Raw genomic sequence first — 17,563 nt, forward strand, 5'->3', positions numbered from 1 at the left:
AGTCCTTTCAGTACATGCCAGCTTGAGAGAAGTACAGAAGTCACACGCTGCGCCTCTGTAGGAGGGCCCGGCACATCTGCCTTTCCCCCAGGGGCCCAGTCAGTGCTGGTCCTTCCACTGTCCCGCGCCTACGTCTGGAATTCAAACTGGGGGAGTTTCTTCCTCAGCCCAGTCATAAGAACAAGTAGCCTCAGAGGCACTAAAACTTAAAACTCCAAGACACATGACCTGCTTTGCATCACAGGACTCTTCAGATGGGAAGAGGCAGAAACTTTCCCTGACTCTGTGCTGCTCCCCAGTATATCTCTCTCCTGTCACCACTCTTAGACTATCCATCGCCACTGTACTGAGCTCAAGGACAAGGACCAAGTCTTTCATCTTCATTGTTCCCTAGCACTTGGCACAGTGCCGGGCACTGTACTGGCTCTAAATAAGCATACACATGAATAAGCGGACCAAAGAAGGGCTATGGCAGGGACCTTAGCCACTAGGCTAAGGGTCAGAAAGCTGACATTTTAAAAAGCACTTTCTCATTCATTTGGGCTGTGAACCTGAACTGTGTGGTGGTCTCACGCCCTGCCCGAGTCAGCTTGTAGAGCAGCCTGTGACTAGGGACAGTTTCTGTCTGCTGATGGCTAGAGAGAAACATGCTATTTGGTTCTCTTCTCACGGTCCTTTGGAATAAATGGCAGTCTCTCTGTGCCTCGGTTTCTCCCATTTGGTATTCATGGGCTTCTGAGCAAGCTGTCCTCTCTCTCTCCTCACCTGGGTCTCTGAGGAGGGCGACGTGTTTGTGAAAGGGTTTCCCTTTGCTTTTCCAGGGCAGTCAGTCAGGTGATACGTGGCCAGGTCTCTCAGAAGTTACTCCTCCTGAGCCTGAATGAAACCTCGGGGGTACGAGCTCAGCTTAAGCAAAACTATGCACAAGAAGTACTTCTGGAGTTAGCAACAGGACTGTCCTGCCTGTCAGAAAGCCGTCTGACCTCTTAGTCTTCTCCCTGCTCCCTCTAGGCTCTAGAGCAGAGGCTGTCATCCTAGGTGTGCCCTGTAGTCACCTGGATGTATTTTTAAAATATCAAAGTCCTATTGCTCCCCAATCCCCTAACAAGATTCCACCGTATTTGATCTAGAGTCTGAACACTGGTATTTTTTAACTGCTTCCTCGGTGCTGGCAATACATACTTGGGATCAAGAACCACTGTCTCTTAAAGAGCCTTCACTAGAAGCTTTAATGGCATGTGAACATCCCACTGCTGGCCGCCCTCCCCCTCCAGGAAGATAGAAGAGGAGAGCATGTGTTTGCCTCTGCTGGCACCCCTATGGTGCCTTCCTTAGCCAGTTCTGAGACACAGCTCCCAGACTGTGATTGATGGGACCGTCTGTCCCCACCCCCACCGTACACACACACAGCCCACTGCTGCTTAACCTTGGTCAGGTGATAGGAAGGGAGATAGGTATCTGTGAACAGTGGTTAGATTTTGTTTTGAGGGCATTAGTGAGGAAGAACAATCCAGAAAGAACTCTTTGCGGTTTAAGATGAAGATTTTTTTTTAAATTCTGGCTCAAGGAATACTTGCCTGGGTACAGCCCACCAGCTCCCAAGCATCACATCCCACCCTTCGCTAGCAGAAGAGTCTGCCTTAGCAGTTAGAGGCAAGGCCAGATACCAGTTAAAGTCCCAGACAGCTTCCTACCCTCCCTCCATATCTCGTCAGATATTTCAAGCTCTAAGTCCTTATTCGTGCTCTGCCTACTTGGCTGGCTGTTCTTGCACTTGAGCGGCTTGTTTGCCTGGACAGGTCCAAGCTGTCTGAGCCATCAGCAGCTGCACCTCCTCCCTCGCGCCTTCTGTCTGAGCCAACCTTGATTCGCAGTAGTGCAGATGGCCGCAGCCTTATCCAGCGATGTCTGCCACTCCCATCCCTCTCCTGTCCTGCTTTCCCGGAGATGAAGGGGCTGGGCCAGGCCTTGCCTACAGGTCAACCTGGGGCTAACATAAAGTTCGTACTCGGGCATATTAACCGTGGTGACATGATCAATTTTATCTGAACCACACAGGACAAAGGGTGCAGCAAGGTCTAAGTTCATACTGTGCAGAAGACACTTTCCAGCCCGCATCAGAGCTAATCTGTTTTTGCAAATAGCCTAGTTCCACCCACTCTGCTTCCTAAGTGTTACTGGGAGTGAGGGTGAGCTGAGAATCAGAGGCAAAAGCAGGTGTCAGAAGTCACCTGCTTTTCCTACCTTCAGTGCAGACTTGGCAACTTCTCAAAGTCCTGCTCCTCGGTTTCTCAGTCCAATTCAAGGTGCTGAAAGGTAGTGCCCCGTAATACACCATTGTAATCAATTAGTTTCCCTTCTTGTCCCTCCCCAAGAAAAATGAAATGACGAATAACAAATGTGAGAGGGGTCGTGGGTGACCTTGTACGTGAAAAAGATATGCCACAGCAGCCCTAGAGCTTCACTCAGCCTTTCCCCATGCCAGCTCACTGCTAAGCTGCAGACAAGGCACAGGAATCAGGGCATCCCAGCTAGCAGGCTCTGCCTGAGCGAGACCCACAGCCATACCCTCTGGCAGCAGCCTGCAGCAGGATGGGACACTATGGCAGCACTGTGGGCAGGAACACTGCTCACCCACCTGTGCAGTTCTGGTTCATTTGGGTGGGTGTCTGTAAACACAAGGGGCCCCAGTAGTTCTTGGAATGCCATTGGTACAGCAGTACCAATATTCACATGATTCCCTTGAGGCTTAGTTCACGGTTACACACATGATTTCAAGGCTTTCTTCACTAGAGAAAAGTGTGGCAGTCCTAGGCTGCTCAAACAGGAACATAATCCCCAAAGCCAACCTTCTTCATAGGCGAATATCAGAACTGAGGTATATTATTTTCTTTCTGCAACTTGGAATGTTTTCTTCAGGATGAGGTTATTTTGAATCCTTGATAATGATAAAGTATCTTGATTGACATCCAAGGACCAATAACATACTGATTGAAGAAAACAGAGGCTACCTGAAGAGGTGTCTGCTTCTGTCCCTACCATTTGAAGCCAGTCCTTTAGTACGCTCTTGCCTGTCCTAGTGAGCATGAGGCCAGTGGGCGGAATGGAATCGGGGACCATATTCCACTCCAGATGTCATGGTTACCTACAGCCTGGGTGTGGGGTCTACGCTATTCTATCCAACTTTGTAAATAAGGGAGAGAGATCCTTTACTATAGTCTAGTACCCAGGAACCTTTTCGTTTCTCTAAAGCCACATGATAAAAATCACCAGACTAGTCAGTTTCGTGTTCTTGACCGGCCCTGCTCTCCTGGGTTTCTGTCCAGCACTATAAGTTGCTTTTGTTGCTTAATCCCTTAACCACAGGAAACTTACTGTCTTGGATCCATTCTCTTCTCCTGTCTAACCACATTTTAGTGACGTGCCTGCACAGTGACCCACAGGCTTCGTCAGATCCTGAGTTGAGTCCCAAAGACCCAAATTGACAGTATTTGTCTTAACTCTTAAAGTAACCATCAGATTTGTAGCCAAAAACCTTAGCCAGCAAAAACCTGTAGCAGATACATTACCTCTCCTCCCTTAAATTTGAAGGAGAATGCCCCCGGAGCTGCTCAGAGTGGTGACAAGAGGACATCAGAGCTTCACAGGGGCGGTGGGGAGGGGGTGTCCTTTCTGTCCTCACTGGGGCACTACCTGTAAACCTGCCTGGCTCGGGACCTAGAGAGGGCTGTCCCAGCTACCACAGAGCTGCCTGCATCAGTCACGGCATCTGGGTGTCTGCTGGCACCATGATGCCCTGGACCTGAGGGGGCTGCATAAGTACCACTACTCAGGGCCCACATTTTTCCTTTTGTCCCAGTGCAGGGCTACCTCTTCTACATTCAGTAATGTTTTAGACATGAGAGATGGCTCTTTTCTCTGTGGGGACAAGTAAAGGAAAGAATCCCCAGCCGACTCTTCCTGGGTGTCAGTTACAAACGGAAAAGCCCACTAAGCAGCCCTCAGTGTCTTCTGTTCCACACACCACACCTGACTCTGCCCCAGCCCATTTCACACCAGCAGAGGGAAGCCCTTTCTTATAGCTTCAACAGCAGTGTTTTGTAAACTGGAACAGTGAGGCCTGGACTATGAGAACGGAAATGAACAACCTTGTGGGGTTGACAGGTACAGCACAGCCAGCATTTGTTTTGGTCGTTGAATTCCACATGTGAAATGGTTCTAGTTGCTCCCAAGCTTCCTTGCCTGCGTGTGATGGTCAGGTTCTGTGTCCACTATGGCATTCGTGCAGGGACAGGGGAAAGCAAGCTTGGCTGCTTTACTCTGGCACCTGAAATGGTTCTCTCTCTAGCATGGACTTGCCAGTGGGGAGCTGCTGAAGTAGCGCTCTAGAGAATCACCAGGGAGACCCCTCCATCTCCGGCCAAGCTAAACAAACCCTGCCCTTGCACTATTCTGAATCACACCTCCCTGCAGCTTACGGGAAAGTCCGGGGTGTCAGCAAGGGAGGCATTTGAGGAGAAATGAACTGATGTAGGAAGGGGGGAGTGCCACTCAGTCATATTTTAAGTAGAAAGGAAAAGGTCATCAGAGCCACATGGGGCCTGGGTTGGATTACTGTTGACTCGGCCTTGCTGCGGCAAAGGGGCCAGCTCACCAGGTCCAGCACTGGGCACTGCCAACGCCATCCAGCTGCTGACAGCCAAGTACAAAGAAACGCATGCTCTGTGTACACAGATGGGTCTGCATGTCAGCATGAGCCCATTTTTAGCCCTTGCCCAGAAAGGGCGGCCCATGACACAGTAATTTAATTAAATTTGCCTCCTTCCATGGCCTACATATTTGAAAAGGTTTGGGAGAAATGAATCTGGCTGAGGAACGTTACCCTGGCACTCTGGCACCGCCCCAGAACCGAGCCGCAGTACCATAAAGGGTCTCGCCATCCTGAGTACGGCCCAGGGCATCTGTCTGCACTGCAGGCTCTCTGGCCAGACTGGCTGCTGGCACATCTGGCAACACAGCCCCTGGAAGCAGTCCATCTCCATCACAGGAAAGCCACCAGGGGCAAAATAAGGGGACTCCCTGCCCCCTACTCAATACCTGCTGGCAACAGCCTCAGCAAAAACTAGAGCCATAGCATTAGCTTTTCCCACTGATTTCAGCATATCGAAGGGCAGAACGAGAGGACCTCACCCCTCAACTGACACTGCAGCCTCCGTTACAGTTATCACCCCAGTTTCAGTATTAGCCCACATCCCTATACTTCTGCCCTGGAAATGATTGATATTTAGGGACCTGAAATTGATTCCCCTACCCTTGCTTCCAGAGACCTTATTACCATGTCATGTCACAAAAATGCTCATCGGTGTTTGTCCATTATGCCTGAGCTTAACCCACACTCACACCCCAAAGGCCTCCCCCTGCCTCCCCGCCAGCCAGCGCTTGTCCTCAGGAGGCTCCTAAGCTTCTACTTTCTCTTCTCCCTCTTGTCCAGAGTGTCTTCCCTTTCATCTTAGCACTAACCCCTCGCCCGTCCCTCATCCTGTTCTATCCTACGTCAGCAGTACCTTGCCCAGTGGAGAAGAGCATTCTGTTTGGTGAGCTTTCTCTCGCCCCATCAAAAGCACATCCTGCTGGCTGGCTAATCTCTCCTGCGCAATGACAGCAGCACCTCCGAGAGAAAGGGAATTTCTCTGGCACAGCTCGTCTCAACACAGCAGAACACAGGCTGTTGCTTAGGAGTAGGAATCATTAGAGTCAGGCCATTAGGAGGAGACCGGTCTCTAGGGGCGCTAGCAGAAATTACCGCTCCTTAATAGATGGAAACTCATTTGCTTGAACCCCCCACCCTCCTCTTTATTTCTCTGCATTCCCCACCTCCTTTCTCTTCCCAGCTTTAAAGTTGAAGAGAGGTAACTCCACCCAATCCAAGATGGCAAATTTCTGCTAAATTAACCCAGTTAAAAGAGATCCTTGGCTGAAAACGGCTGTTCTTTTAGAATGTTTCTATTGGGACTTCTCTTGAAACCATCATGAAGGAGACAGATTCTAATTAAATGTATGTGATAAAATTATAGCCAGGGCCACTTTGTTTCCCCAGAGAGGATTTGTTGAGACATTTACTAGCTTCTTAGACCCCTGTTTCAGAGCAGGCCCCTGAGTCAGCCTGGGCCATCTGAGCTTTCTCATTAACAGGGAAGGCGAGGGAGGTGGAAGCAGGACTCCCCACTTTCTCTGCTTATCCAGTGGTCCTCTTGACCTTGAATGGACCTCTGACATGATTTAGCTTCTGTAGGCTTTTCCCGCACATGGATACATGTTCTTTACCTTACAGCTTTTCACTCTTATTGGGAAGAGGAGGGCAGGGTAAGCAACCAAAGCTCCTTTTTATGAGCTGTTGGGCTGCCATCAGAACTCACATGCTCTGGAACACTGCGGTTGAAGAGTAAGAAAAAGTTGCCTGATTCCTCAGCTCTAGCTGTTTGAATGAAGTCATGAGTGGGCACCATCTGCCTCAGAGCATTAAGCACAGATAAAGTACTGGCGTGAAAGGCCTTCCCCTTCTCATCCTTCCTCCTTGGAAGCAAACTGTAAGGGATTGCACCAAATTGCAAACTCCAGGGGGCACTAATCACTTTGTAGTTTCTGTAAATGGCGCCCCCTGGAGTTGTCAGTCATTACTGCTGGTGCTCAGTAATAGTGCTGGGTTGAGAACCCAGAGACCAGAGATCTGGTCTCTGCATCACCAGATGCAGACACTGGGCAAGTCACATCTCCCTGGACTTCATTTTCATAATAAATCAAATGAAGGGGTGCAACTATATTTTCTGAACTAACTCGGAATTTCCCTTCACTGTCTCCACATCCCTGAAATTAGAAGCCATAAACCATCATTCTGTCCTCAGGATCTATTGCCATCCCAAGGTCGACCAGCCTTGATAACACACCCATGATGTGAAGGTGAACTCGGCTGACGTGATACCCCTGGTCAGAGCAGATGTGGACTTAAAACGGGAATGTGGAAGAGGGATTAAAGGGAAAGCTACCCCGCAGGCACAGCGGCTGAAACAAGAATAGGCCAGTTACTCATTCCTGTGTTCATATTTCTCTGTGGCTTCAGGACCTTCTTTCTTACACACAGATACAACACACCCAGTAACTGCAATTGTCTTCCTTACGCAAGAAACAAAATGAAACACAAACATGCTTTGCGATATCTCAGTCTCGCCATAGCCCTCCAAGTCCCCTGTCCTCATTTCTTATTGATAATTGTCTTTCCTCTCCCTGGTTCCTTTCACAGTCTCTTCCTCGGCCCTCCCTCCTTTCTTATTCCAGACTTTCTCAGCTCACCCCTCTAAAGAGATGAATTGGAAGAATATGCTGTCATGTCAGAAGGAAGCCATTGTCAGTTCATCCAGGCAGACGTTAATAGGATAAAGTATTATCCGACTTCCTTTAAGTCCAGAAATTAAGTCTTCTTGCAATGGTAATAGATCATAACTTGTAACCACTGCAGCGGTACGCAGTATCTGAGGCCTCGGCTCCATTTCTGGGACTGTGCTGGGCCTATTGTGAGGGACGCACTGAGCATTCCTACAAACACGGCTGTACTATTCAGGGAACTGCCTCTGCAGAGCTGCCAGTAACTCATTCAGTTCACCTACAGGGTAGAGTCTGAGTGGGAGAAGCTGTCTGAATGGTCTTAATGAACCTAGACGAGTAGGTAAGGGAAGAAGCAGGGCCTTGAAGACTAGGAAGAAGTAGCCAGGGGCTAGGAAACCAAACTTTGCTCAGGGAACAGTTAGTGTGTGAAAGCCCTTCTCAGTCACCCTTGCTGACTCATTGAGCAGGTAGAGTGACTTATCTAGCGAATAAATCAACATCAGCACAGACAGAGGGAAACCAGGGTTGAGACCTTAAAGGAACTGTTAGAGACTGCAGATTAAGGACTTGCCTTAGAAGAAGAAACAGCATGAGAACCTTTAGGAGGAAGAAAGAGCCATCAGTCTTTGAGAATGGATGGCTCTTGTGGGATATCCTAAGTCCTGTCATGGCAGACGATTGTACTCAAATGGGTATGGGTGGGGGGCTGGTACGAGAATTAATTGGAATATGCTTTTTATTAGTGGTGGGGGGCGGTATAGGAAGGTAGGTGAGTATTAAGGAAACAAGTGGCTCAAAGACTGTTTCTTTGGAATTTAGTAATTAATTTAAATTTTAGTAATTGCTCTAGTATTATTCCTAGGTGTACAGAATGCATGAACCTGAAAGGCTAAGTACTACTTTGGTCCACATAGTCCCTAAACCTGGCATTAAAGTAGCCTCCCATCACAGTGCTTCCCTACGGTTGGTTTAAAAATCTTCTTGATGGGATAAGCTAGAGAAGACAGTGCCATCCTCTCAAAGGCTGACTTCCTTGATCAGGGAGAGCTTTTCCCAGGGATATCCCCCGACAGGTCTAGGCCTAATCTCTGACTCTGCCAGGGTCTATCTGCACTGAACTCACAGTTATGATCATTTTTATGGGAAAGCAGTTTATAGCACACCCTTCCTCTGGAATAATACTCTTTTTGCGGATAAACAGTGAGTTGCACCCTCTCATCTGCCCCCATGACTGTGCCTTAATAGAAATGAAGGAACATCCAGAACAGACCCCTGAATGAGCCCATCGGGGTTAGATTCAAGCCCTAAGGGCCAGGTTGCTTCCCATAAGCAGTGGAAAGCCTCCAGCATAGCCAACAGGACTGTTGCGGGTAGGTGATTTGGCCCAAGTACTGAGAGCAGAGCTGGCATGTACCAGAGGATAAAACCTGTGATCATCCTGAAATCTAATTCTAGCCTTTCTTAGGCTACTCTTGGAAAGTTAATTTCCTTGCTTTTCTCTTCTGTTCCATGCCATGAATTTCACAGTAACAGTCCTCCCCCATCCAGGGTCCAGCCAGTCTCTTGATTGCTAGAGCAGAGGAATCTCCCTGGCTTTCTTCCCTAACTGCATTGCAGACCCTTAGCCTGTGGATCTGTCATACAGCTTCATCCTGCTCTCATTTACTCAAATTATGATGTCTTTTTTTCCTGTCTTTTGTTTGCCTGAGCCCTCCAATACTGCTTTAAAGCCCCAACAACCTTCTCTCTGCCGCCTTCTACCTCTGCTCTCTCCAACCCTACCCTTTGTAAAGCTCCCTGACAGAGAAACAAGGATAGAAAGCTTACCCTCTTGGTAAGTGACCAAGGCTTCCTAGGTAGATGTATACTGTCCCATCCCTCAGCTTGTGCACTACCAGCATCTTTCTTTCTACTCACCACAAGGAAAGGTCATCTGTTCTAGACTAGCACAGTGCCTTAGGCCAACTATAGAGCTAGATTATGGAACAGAGCACAAGGCAGTGTCTTCTAGGGAAGAAAAGTACAACCCATCTTCCCCACAGTGCTTGGGCCTATATAGATAGGGCTTTCTCACTGTCCTTGACTTCTAGAGTGTCATCCTTCCTCTCTGGAGTAGCTCAATAGGCATGTTCTCTCTTTGGGCATGGATGAAGTTCAAGAATAGATGTGATAATGGGGGCTGGGCAGGTGACCTATCCCCTTAACATATATCATGAAATAACTACCAACTATATAACAGTAATATGATGTCAGGCACTATTCTGAGTGATTTTTATATATATAATTTCAATTCTCAACAGCCTATGAAGTAGTGAGGTAGATACTAATATTATGTCCATTTCACAGATGAAGAAACTGAGTATTTTTCTGAAGTCACACATCTAGTAAGTGATGGAGCTGGGATTCAACCCAGGAAGACTGGCTCCAGAGTCTGTACTTGCTAGCACTATCCTATATGGCTTTGCAGATATGGATGTTTCACTCGTCTGTTCCTAAGCCTTTATCCCTGCTCCAAGAAGCAATTTACTTCATTTTAATTTAAAGCAAAAACTAAAACAACCTTAATCCACTGCCCAAACCATTCTTCTCCCCGAGGGGGAAGGGTACATTCTGAATGGATGGAGATCAAGAGAGGTGCTTTGAGCCAAAAGCTGTCTTGCAGTTTAGCTGAAGGAGGATTTAGAAATGGCGTGAACAGTGCCTGCATTAGCTGATGGCATGGAGTGCTGAGTGCCAGCAGAGGAGATAAAATCAGACATATGTTTGGATATAAATGTTCTCTGTCTCTGTCTGTCTCTGTCTCTATCTATCTATCTCTCCCCGTCTCCCTCCCTGTGTCTTTCCCCACCCCGCCCATCTCCTCTCCTCTCTAATTTTAAGCCCCTGTTGTTTTGTTTCAGTACAGTGTTGGGGCATTAATTGTGGGCTCTAGCCCCATGAGGTGTAGTAGCCTGCCTGGGCTGACTAAGGCCCACGCAGCCCTCTCTCAGTCTCTTCCCATCTCCACTGAAGGAAGCCAGAGCTCAACTACTGTGGCCATGGACCTGGACCTCTTCTCCACTAATAACAGGAATTGTCTGGCATGACTCTTCGCTATGTTGTTCCACTCAGCACGAAGCAAGTTGCTGGCCTCGGTGCATGTTAAACAGCCACGATAAGGCTAATGTCTCTGGGCCTTAGCAGCCAGCCTGTCTGCCTTCATTGAGAATAGGATGCAGCAGCACACTGAAGAAAAGGCCCTGAAACAGATGATGGGAGTGGCAACACAGCATGGCACTTAAGGAGCTGGGGCTGGGGTAGATGCTGTAGAGAGGAGTTAAGGTCCTCCCAAGAGTCTCGCTGTTGGGCCAGATAAGCAGAAACCACTCCGCCGTGGAGAACTTGGTCTGATAGGTGCTTTAACGCCTCCATCTTCTGCTTGCAAAGCTTCCAAGGCCGGGAGAAGGCCAAGCCACCTTTTCCACTGAGAACAGCCTGCTTTTATCTACATCACCCTTTTCCTAGCAGTTGTAACCCTCTGTGGGATCCCACAATTGAACCTAAGAATCTGGAAGCTATTTTGTGCAGTTCTAGCTCCTTAGTGAGCACACGTGGCCCTTGGGCCAGCTGTGGGGCCCCCGTGGTCAGAATTCTGGTCAGGCCTTGGAGGGCGGTAGAGCCGATTCTGAAGGAGATCCAGTAGCTCTTTGAGGAAGAGGAGAACATAGAGATATATGTAGGGAGGTCCATTTTCATTGCACATGGGCCAGGAAAGAAATATGTTCTTGATAGCCAGTAAGTGCCTGAGTGAGAGCACATTTGGCTTGGGAGTCAGGAGAGCTGAGTTTCAGTCCCACCTCTTTCACTGACTAGCACTGTGGCCTTGGACATGTCTTTCAGTTTCTCTGGAGCTTGGTTTCCTTGACCGTAAAATGTGAAGAGATTAGACTAAATGATTTTTCATGGCCTTTAAAAAATTCTGTAATGAAAATTCTCAAACTGCATATCATCAGCAGCAGAGTCCTTCCCTCTAACATGTTGCTATAACTACCCCCTGAAGAGGCACCAACCCATGTTCCGCTCTCAGGTAAGACACCCTACAGCTTGGCCCGGCTCTAGGATGAGTCACCAGCGCAGCATTAAAGGCTGTTCTTGCGGTGCTGGTGGGACTCCCTTGAAGACCTGACCCAAGTACCTGCTACAAAAGACATATACTCCAACATTAAGGCAAAGGAGGGTTGCTGCTCTAAAAGCTGAAACAGTGCCCAGGCCAAGCAGCAGGCCCCGTGGGGAAAGGACACTTACACCTCGGAACCATATTCTCAGCCTTCCCCAACACCTTTGTGGTTCCTTCCAGAAAGCACTTATTCCTAAAATTCTAAGACCTTAATTTGCTCAATCCCCACAACAAATGCATTTGTTCTTAGGCCCATTTCTCTCCCTCTCCCTTCAGACCTTCGTTCAGCCTCAGACCCTTCGTTATTCCAGAGCTACTTCCGTAATTCCCTGACTGCCCAAATAGCTGTGGAGAAAGGAGGGATGTTCGAAAATTGGCTCCACATCCTCTGTTTCTGAAGCAGCAACTTCCACAATTGCCTCTGAAGCTGTACTAACCAGCCTGAGCTGTGTCTTTTGGCACTAGGAAAGGGGGTAATTTCTTGCATTTTCAACTGGTCCTAGCCAAGTCCCACCCTTTACTCTGCCGCAGTTTTCTCTCTCTATTGGGGGTAGGGTGGTAAAGGATAGGGAGAGGGAACATATCTTTGGAGCCCAGAAACGAGTGGCAGTTTCTAAGTGTGTGCCCATGCATACATGCTGCCGCAAACACAGACCCACAAATGATACATATACACCCAGGAGGATTAAAAATTGGCCCTTTCTTAGCCATTTCTTAGCCAACTGCTGCAAAGTGCTGCCTGCCTCTCTCCCTGTTCAGTGCCAGAGAGATCACACCCACTCAGTCCCCGATTCCCTGCATTAGTATAAATACTGGCGCTGAAGGAGACGCAGGGTCCCAGTTCATGCAGCTTCCCTGGACGTCATTACTCTTTAAGCATCAGGAGACCGACACCCACCACCACAAAACATGTTTGACTACTTCGCACCCAGACAACAGAAGCAACACTGCCTGTGAGAAATTTAAGCCAAACAACATTATTGCAGACCTCTTAAATCCAGGTCCCCCAGGGTCCCCGGGTAGAGCTGGTGCTGCCTGACCAGCAGCTTCTGCTGAGGTGGCATTTAACTTCTGGCCCAGTCCCAGGAGCTGAAGCTGACCCATTTCCCCTGCTTTTCCAGGGCATAAGGAATCTGGTTCTACCCCCAACAAAGCTAGGGACTAACACACTTAGCTCGCGGAAAGGTGCACTAGAATCGGGGTGCTTTTATTTAAGCTAAGGAAAGGTTGTTGACAGCTTCAGCATTTTCTCATACTTTACGAAATGTAACATTGTTTTCTCCTCCCACCTTATCTCTCCCCTCCCCTTCCCTTTTTGCTTTAAATAGAAATGACTTTGTCAATGTTCATAAGAATTCATAGGTTCAGGGTCTTAACTCAAGTTAACCCTTTGGGAACATTGAATTAAAAATTGAACAATATTTATTAAAATACAAAAATACACTTTTCTCACATTACAATCAGTGTTCTTTTGTTGGCATTCCCCCCACCCATCCCACCCCCTTTCAAATCTGAACCCTTTATTACCTTTTAAAGCTAAAATAATAAATGAAAGAAGTTACAGCATTAAATGGACCAGAATAACAGAGATCTCTGCCTTCCCCACCCACGCCCACCCTTCCTCTTCCACCTCCTCCTGAGGTAGGCCTGGGAGAGGGAAGCCTTCCCTTCGTGCTACATCCAGCAGAACTCCATGCAGAACTCACTCGTGTGCATGTGTATCCGTTTTATCTGTCGATTTCACATCTTTTTTATGAACCATCCTGGTTGAGAAAGGCTTCATTTTACTTTAAATGAGCCTGTGCCCTTGCTGTCTCTCCTTTTTCTTCTCTACTCATGTTCTGCCCCCACCCCATCACCACAACTAGTTGACATCAGCTGTAATAATCCCTAATGAATCAGCATTTAGAATAGTCACCAAATCACAAGCATGAGAAAAGCTTCCACTCCCCCAAGCTCCCCACTCCCAGCCTCCTCCCTCTCCACCTTAAAACAAACAAAACCAGTTTTAAAAATCATAAAATGCCATCATTGTCTACAATCATTTGTCAGGTACCGGGAACAACAGGTGGACATAACACAATGCTAGTATATGGCCTCCTGTGAATACATTCTCTCTGCTTCTGCTCTCCCTTCCCACCCCCTCTGCTGCCGCACCCACTTTCAGGGCCTCCTCCCTCTCATGGGAAACCCTGAATAGACACATGCCCTGCACAGAGTGGGTTAAGCCCAACTGCAGGAATCTGGTGCAATGTGAAAGCATTTGACTGAGAGCTACGCCAGCCAGCTCCCTTCCTTCTCTGCTCCTTCCTGAAGCGCTGTCAGGCGGGGCACACTTGTGTCCCAGTGCACACACCAAGGAGACTCATGCACATGGACAGACATAAAGACCCAGCGCCTTTAAGGATTCATTTGAATTCCGATGGATTCCCTGTTTAAAATACACTTATAGATCTTTCTTCCCCTTGGCCTTTGAAGAAAAATATTATTGCCTCTCAACATTTTAGCACAGTACAAATTCTTGGTGCTTTTTTGTATTTTTTTAATAAGATAAATCTGCAAAGACGGCTCTCAGCTTAAGAAAGGTGTCTATAGAAATGGATATTCCTCTATCCTAAGAAGCATCTTCTAAAAAATGACAGATTCAGTGTACCCCCCACCCCTCAGCAGCCCACACCCTACCTCCTTAGGGATGTTTGTTGTCGTTGTAGTTTATCTTAGCAGTTTCAGCCTTATACCAGAAATCCCTTCTGGCAGCATAGCAAGTTGACTTGCGTCTTCTACTCCACAACGTTCCCAAGAACCCCACTCCCCCTTTAAATAGAACTTACAAGTTAGAAAATAGTTTTGTTTTGATTTTTTGTTTTTAAATTTTAATATAATCTGTTTCTTTTACCAGCCCATAGATTTAATATATAAGCATATACAAGAAAAAGTCTCTCCCCACTCTGTACAAAAGTTGCTGTCATTTTTTTTTTTTTGTGCATTCTATTGCATTTTATAAGTTTTTGGGGGGAGGGGGAGTCATATTTGAGTTTCCTGTACCTTGTCCTTGGTATGGGTCTGAATTATATAAGGTTCAGAGATAGTGGTGACTGTGGGGTGCAGAGAGTTCCCCAGGCTGTTTTCTGTCCAGTGGGCCCCATGTGCTGGTTTGTAGGTGTTGTAGTTAATATGGTCATGAATTGTGGGCAGCACTACTGCCCCCTCACCTGATACACCGGATGGAGCTGCTGTTGCTGCTGCAGATGCCGCCGCTGGGATGTCTTCATCCACCTGGATAATCTCAACTGTCCGAGCGGCCGTGACTGTACTCCTCTGCTGGTGCCGCTTACGAAGTTTATAGAAGACGATCAACATGGCGGCAGCTAGCAGAGTCACTGCCACAAAGCAGCCAATGATGATTTTGGTGGTCTTCATGACTTCATCCAGGCTGGTCTGCATCTTGTCATTGGTGTCTGTCGCGGGTACTGCCACCTGCTTGGGCACACGGGTGGTCTGAATGAGCACCGTGGTAGAGGTGGTATATGCCGGCTGGTAACCAGTGGATGTGGTAGGAACAGGCTTATACTTGCGTGTCGTGTCCTCAGGCGAGATCTCAGTGGTCTCCACTGTGACCGTGGTGAAGAAGCTATAGTTGGAAGTGTTGAGCTCGGCCGTGCTCACATTGAGGTAGGCCGAGGCATTAGAGTTGCCTGCCACATTGGTCACCATGCATGTGTATACCCCAGTGTCTGAAAGCAGCACATGGGAAAAGTTCAAGGTGCCATCATTGAGGACAGAAATCCGAGGGTGGCGGGAGGCGTGGCTGAGTACTGTCCCATTGGGCAGCAACCACTTCACGGAGGACATAGGAGGAGTCCGACACTTAAGTTCTGCCATCCGACCCTCAGAGATATTGAGGTCCCGAGGCGCATCCATGATGAAGGGAGCAGAGCACTGGAAGGAGGCCTGGTCCACCTCCACCAGGTAGCGGCCTCGCATGTGCAGGGGAGCATGACAGCGGCCACAGCAGGTGGAATTGGTGGGTATATACTCCCGAAGCCACCAGGCGAGCCACAAGATATCACAATCACAGTTCCAAGGATTGTGGTGTAGGTGCAACTCCACCAGGTACCTCAGTGGGGTGAAGAGGTCATGGGGCAAAGAAGAGAGGTTATTGTGGGCCAGGTTGAGTTCCACAAGTGAGGCCAGCCCATCAAAAGCATTCCGCTCAATCAAGCTGACCTGTGAGTTCATGACCCATAGCTTCTTGAGGGAGCTTAGGCCATGGAAGGAGCCAGGCCTGATCTCAGGGAAGTGGTTCCCTGACATCTCCAGCTCTTCCAGCCCCACCAGGGGAGTGAGATTGGGCATGTCTTTAATGTTGCACATGCCCAAGTTCAGGTACTTGAGGTTGAACAGTCCCTCAAAAGCCCCCTCAGAGATATACTCCAGCTTCTTGAGCTCCCCCAAGTCCAGGCGCATGAGGGAGGGCACCCTGTTGAAGGCATAAGAGGGGATGCTTTCTATGGGGTTATTTCGCAGCCACAGCTCCCGCAGCTTGGACAGGTACTCAAAGGCTCCACTCGGGATGACTGTCAGCCAGTTGTCAAAGAGCTCCAGGGTGTTGAGGCTGGCCAGGCCGTTGAAGGCCCCCACCTCGATCTGCCGGATGGAGTTCCTGCCCAGTTGCAGAACCTCCAGGTGGTGGAGGTGTCGGAAGGTGTCTGCCTGGATCATCTGGATATTGTTTTCCATGAGGTTGAGGTACCGGGTGTTGGAGGGAATACCCTGCGGGACCTCAGAGAGGCCCCGACGGGTGCACACCACCTTGCTGAACTGGTTACTGCACGAGCAGACAGACGGGCAGTTCTGGGGCCCCGCCGAAGCAGCAGCAGCGATGGCTGCACACAGAATCCACACTTGAGCCGTGAGGTAGACGACCGGGAGCAGGACGGCATTCCAGGTGTGGTGCACAGTTACCTGCCACAAGAGCTTCATGGTGTGGCACGTTCATAATTCACCATCGCCTGGGATTTTGGCTTGGAAAGGAGAACCAGCCCTACCCCGGCTTAAGTGAGCTAGAAGCGCCTCTTTCCATCTGGAGAAGGAGGTGAGGAGGGGGCGATTAGAGAGACGGAGCAGATCGGCGGGGAAAATCATGCCAAACTCAAGAGTGGCCCCTCGACTACCAGCCCCCCTTCAAGTCAAGCCCTTGGAAAGCGGAGACTTTCTGTCCCCCACTGCAGCCATCCCCCACCCAGTTATTCGCTTTCACCTACCTTGGAAGCAAGGGAGGGAGGAACTGGCGTGGTGTCCTCAAGGAGTCTCCCCAGGAGCTGGCCACCTCGTTCCCATTCTTACTTCTTAGTTGTAATTAACAAAAGGGGGAAAGAGAAGGGATGGGGAGGGTAGTGGGGAGGGGAGGGGAGGGGAGGGGGAGACAAAATGGCTTCTAGTAAATCCGGAGCGGGCTACGGCGGAGCAGCGGAGTTGAAGCGCCTGGGAGAGCCAAGGCCCGGCGGGCTATGCAGGTGCATACCCCCCCCTCAGCCCGAGGAGCGGCGCCACCAGCGCTTCCCGGCTTTGTCCTTGGACCCTGGCACCAGCTCGCACCAGCCAAGGGAGAAGACGCTTCATCGCCGGAGCGTGCCTCCGGCGCCCCCAGCCCGCGCCCGGGGCTGCGCCCGGCCGGGAGTGAGGGGGCGCCCGAAGCCTCCCAGGCCGCGCGCTCGCCGGCTGCTGCGCTGCCTGCTCTCCTTGTGGCGGCTGCTCCGCGGCTGATGCAGTCTTTAGCTCGCGGGGCCGCGAGAGTTAACTGGCGGTGTCGCGGCTCCTGCGCCCTCCCCAGACACACACCCCCTTCTTTCCTCGCCTCTTCTCTTAAGGGTTAAAGAGACAATGTGGGCTGACTTTCCCAGTCCGCCGTCCGCTGGCGCGAGGAGCAGTAATCCGTCCAGCCCCTGAGGGGCAGCGGCGTGGAGGCAGCGCCGGGACCAGGTCCGTGGGCCAGAGAGGCGCGCAGCGGCCCGGGCGCGCCCGCAC

General features: G+C 49.5%; 2 protein-coding genes across 3 annotated transcripts in view; one reads left to right on the forward strand and one right to left on the reverse strand.

Annotated features, from left to right (window-relative positions):
• SND1 (staphylococcal nuclease and tudor domain containing 1) overlaps positions 1-17,563 on the forward strand; it is a 417,018-nt gene that overhangs the window by 326,491 nt on the left and 72,964 nt on the right. The window lies entirely within an intron of this gene.
• LRRC4 (leucine rich repeat containing 4) lies at positions 12,941-16,945 on the reverse strand. The gene is made up of 2 exons (XM_011357184.1): positions 16,801-16,945; positions 12,941-16,619 (listed from the first exon to the last, which is right to left on the reverse strand). Exon 2 carries the CDS (start codon positions 16,517-16,519, stop codon positions 14,561-14,563), a length of 1,959 nt encoding a protein of 652 aa, XP_011355486.1. The 5' UTR covers positions 16,520-16,619; positions 16,801-16,945; the 3' UTR covers positions 12,941-14,560.

The sequence above is a fragment of the Pteropus vampyrus genome, unplaced genomic scaffold, assembly GCF_000151845.1.
Source record: "Pteropus vampyrus isolate Shadow unplaced genomic scaffold, Pvam_2.0 Scaffold33, whole genome shotgun sequence".
In the NCBI taxonomy this organism is placed as follows: domain Eukaryota; kingdom Metazoa; phylum Chordata; class Mammalia; order Chiroptera; family Pteropodidae; genus Pteropus; species Pteropus vampyrus.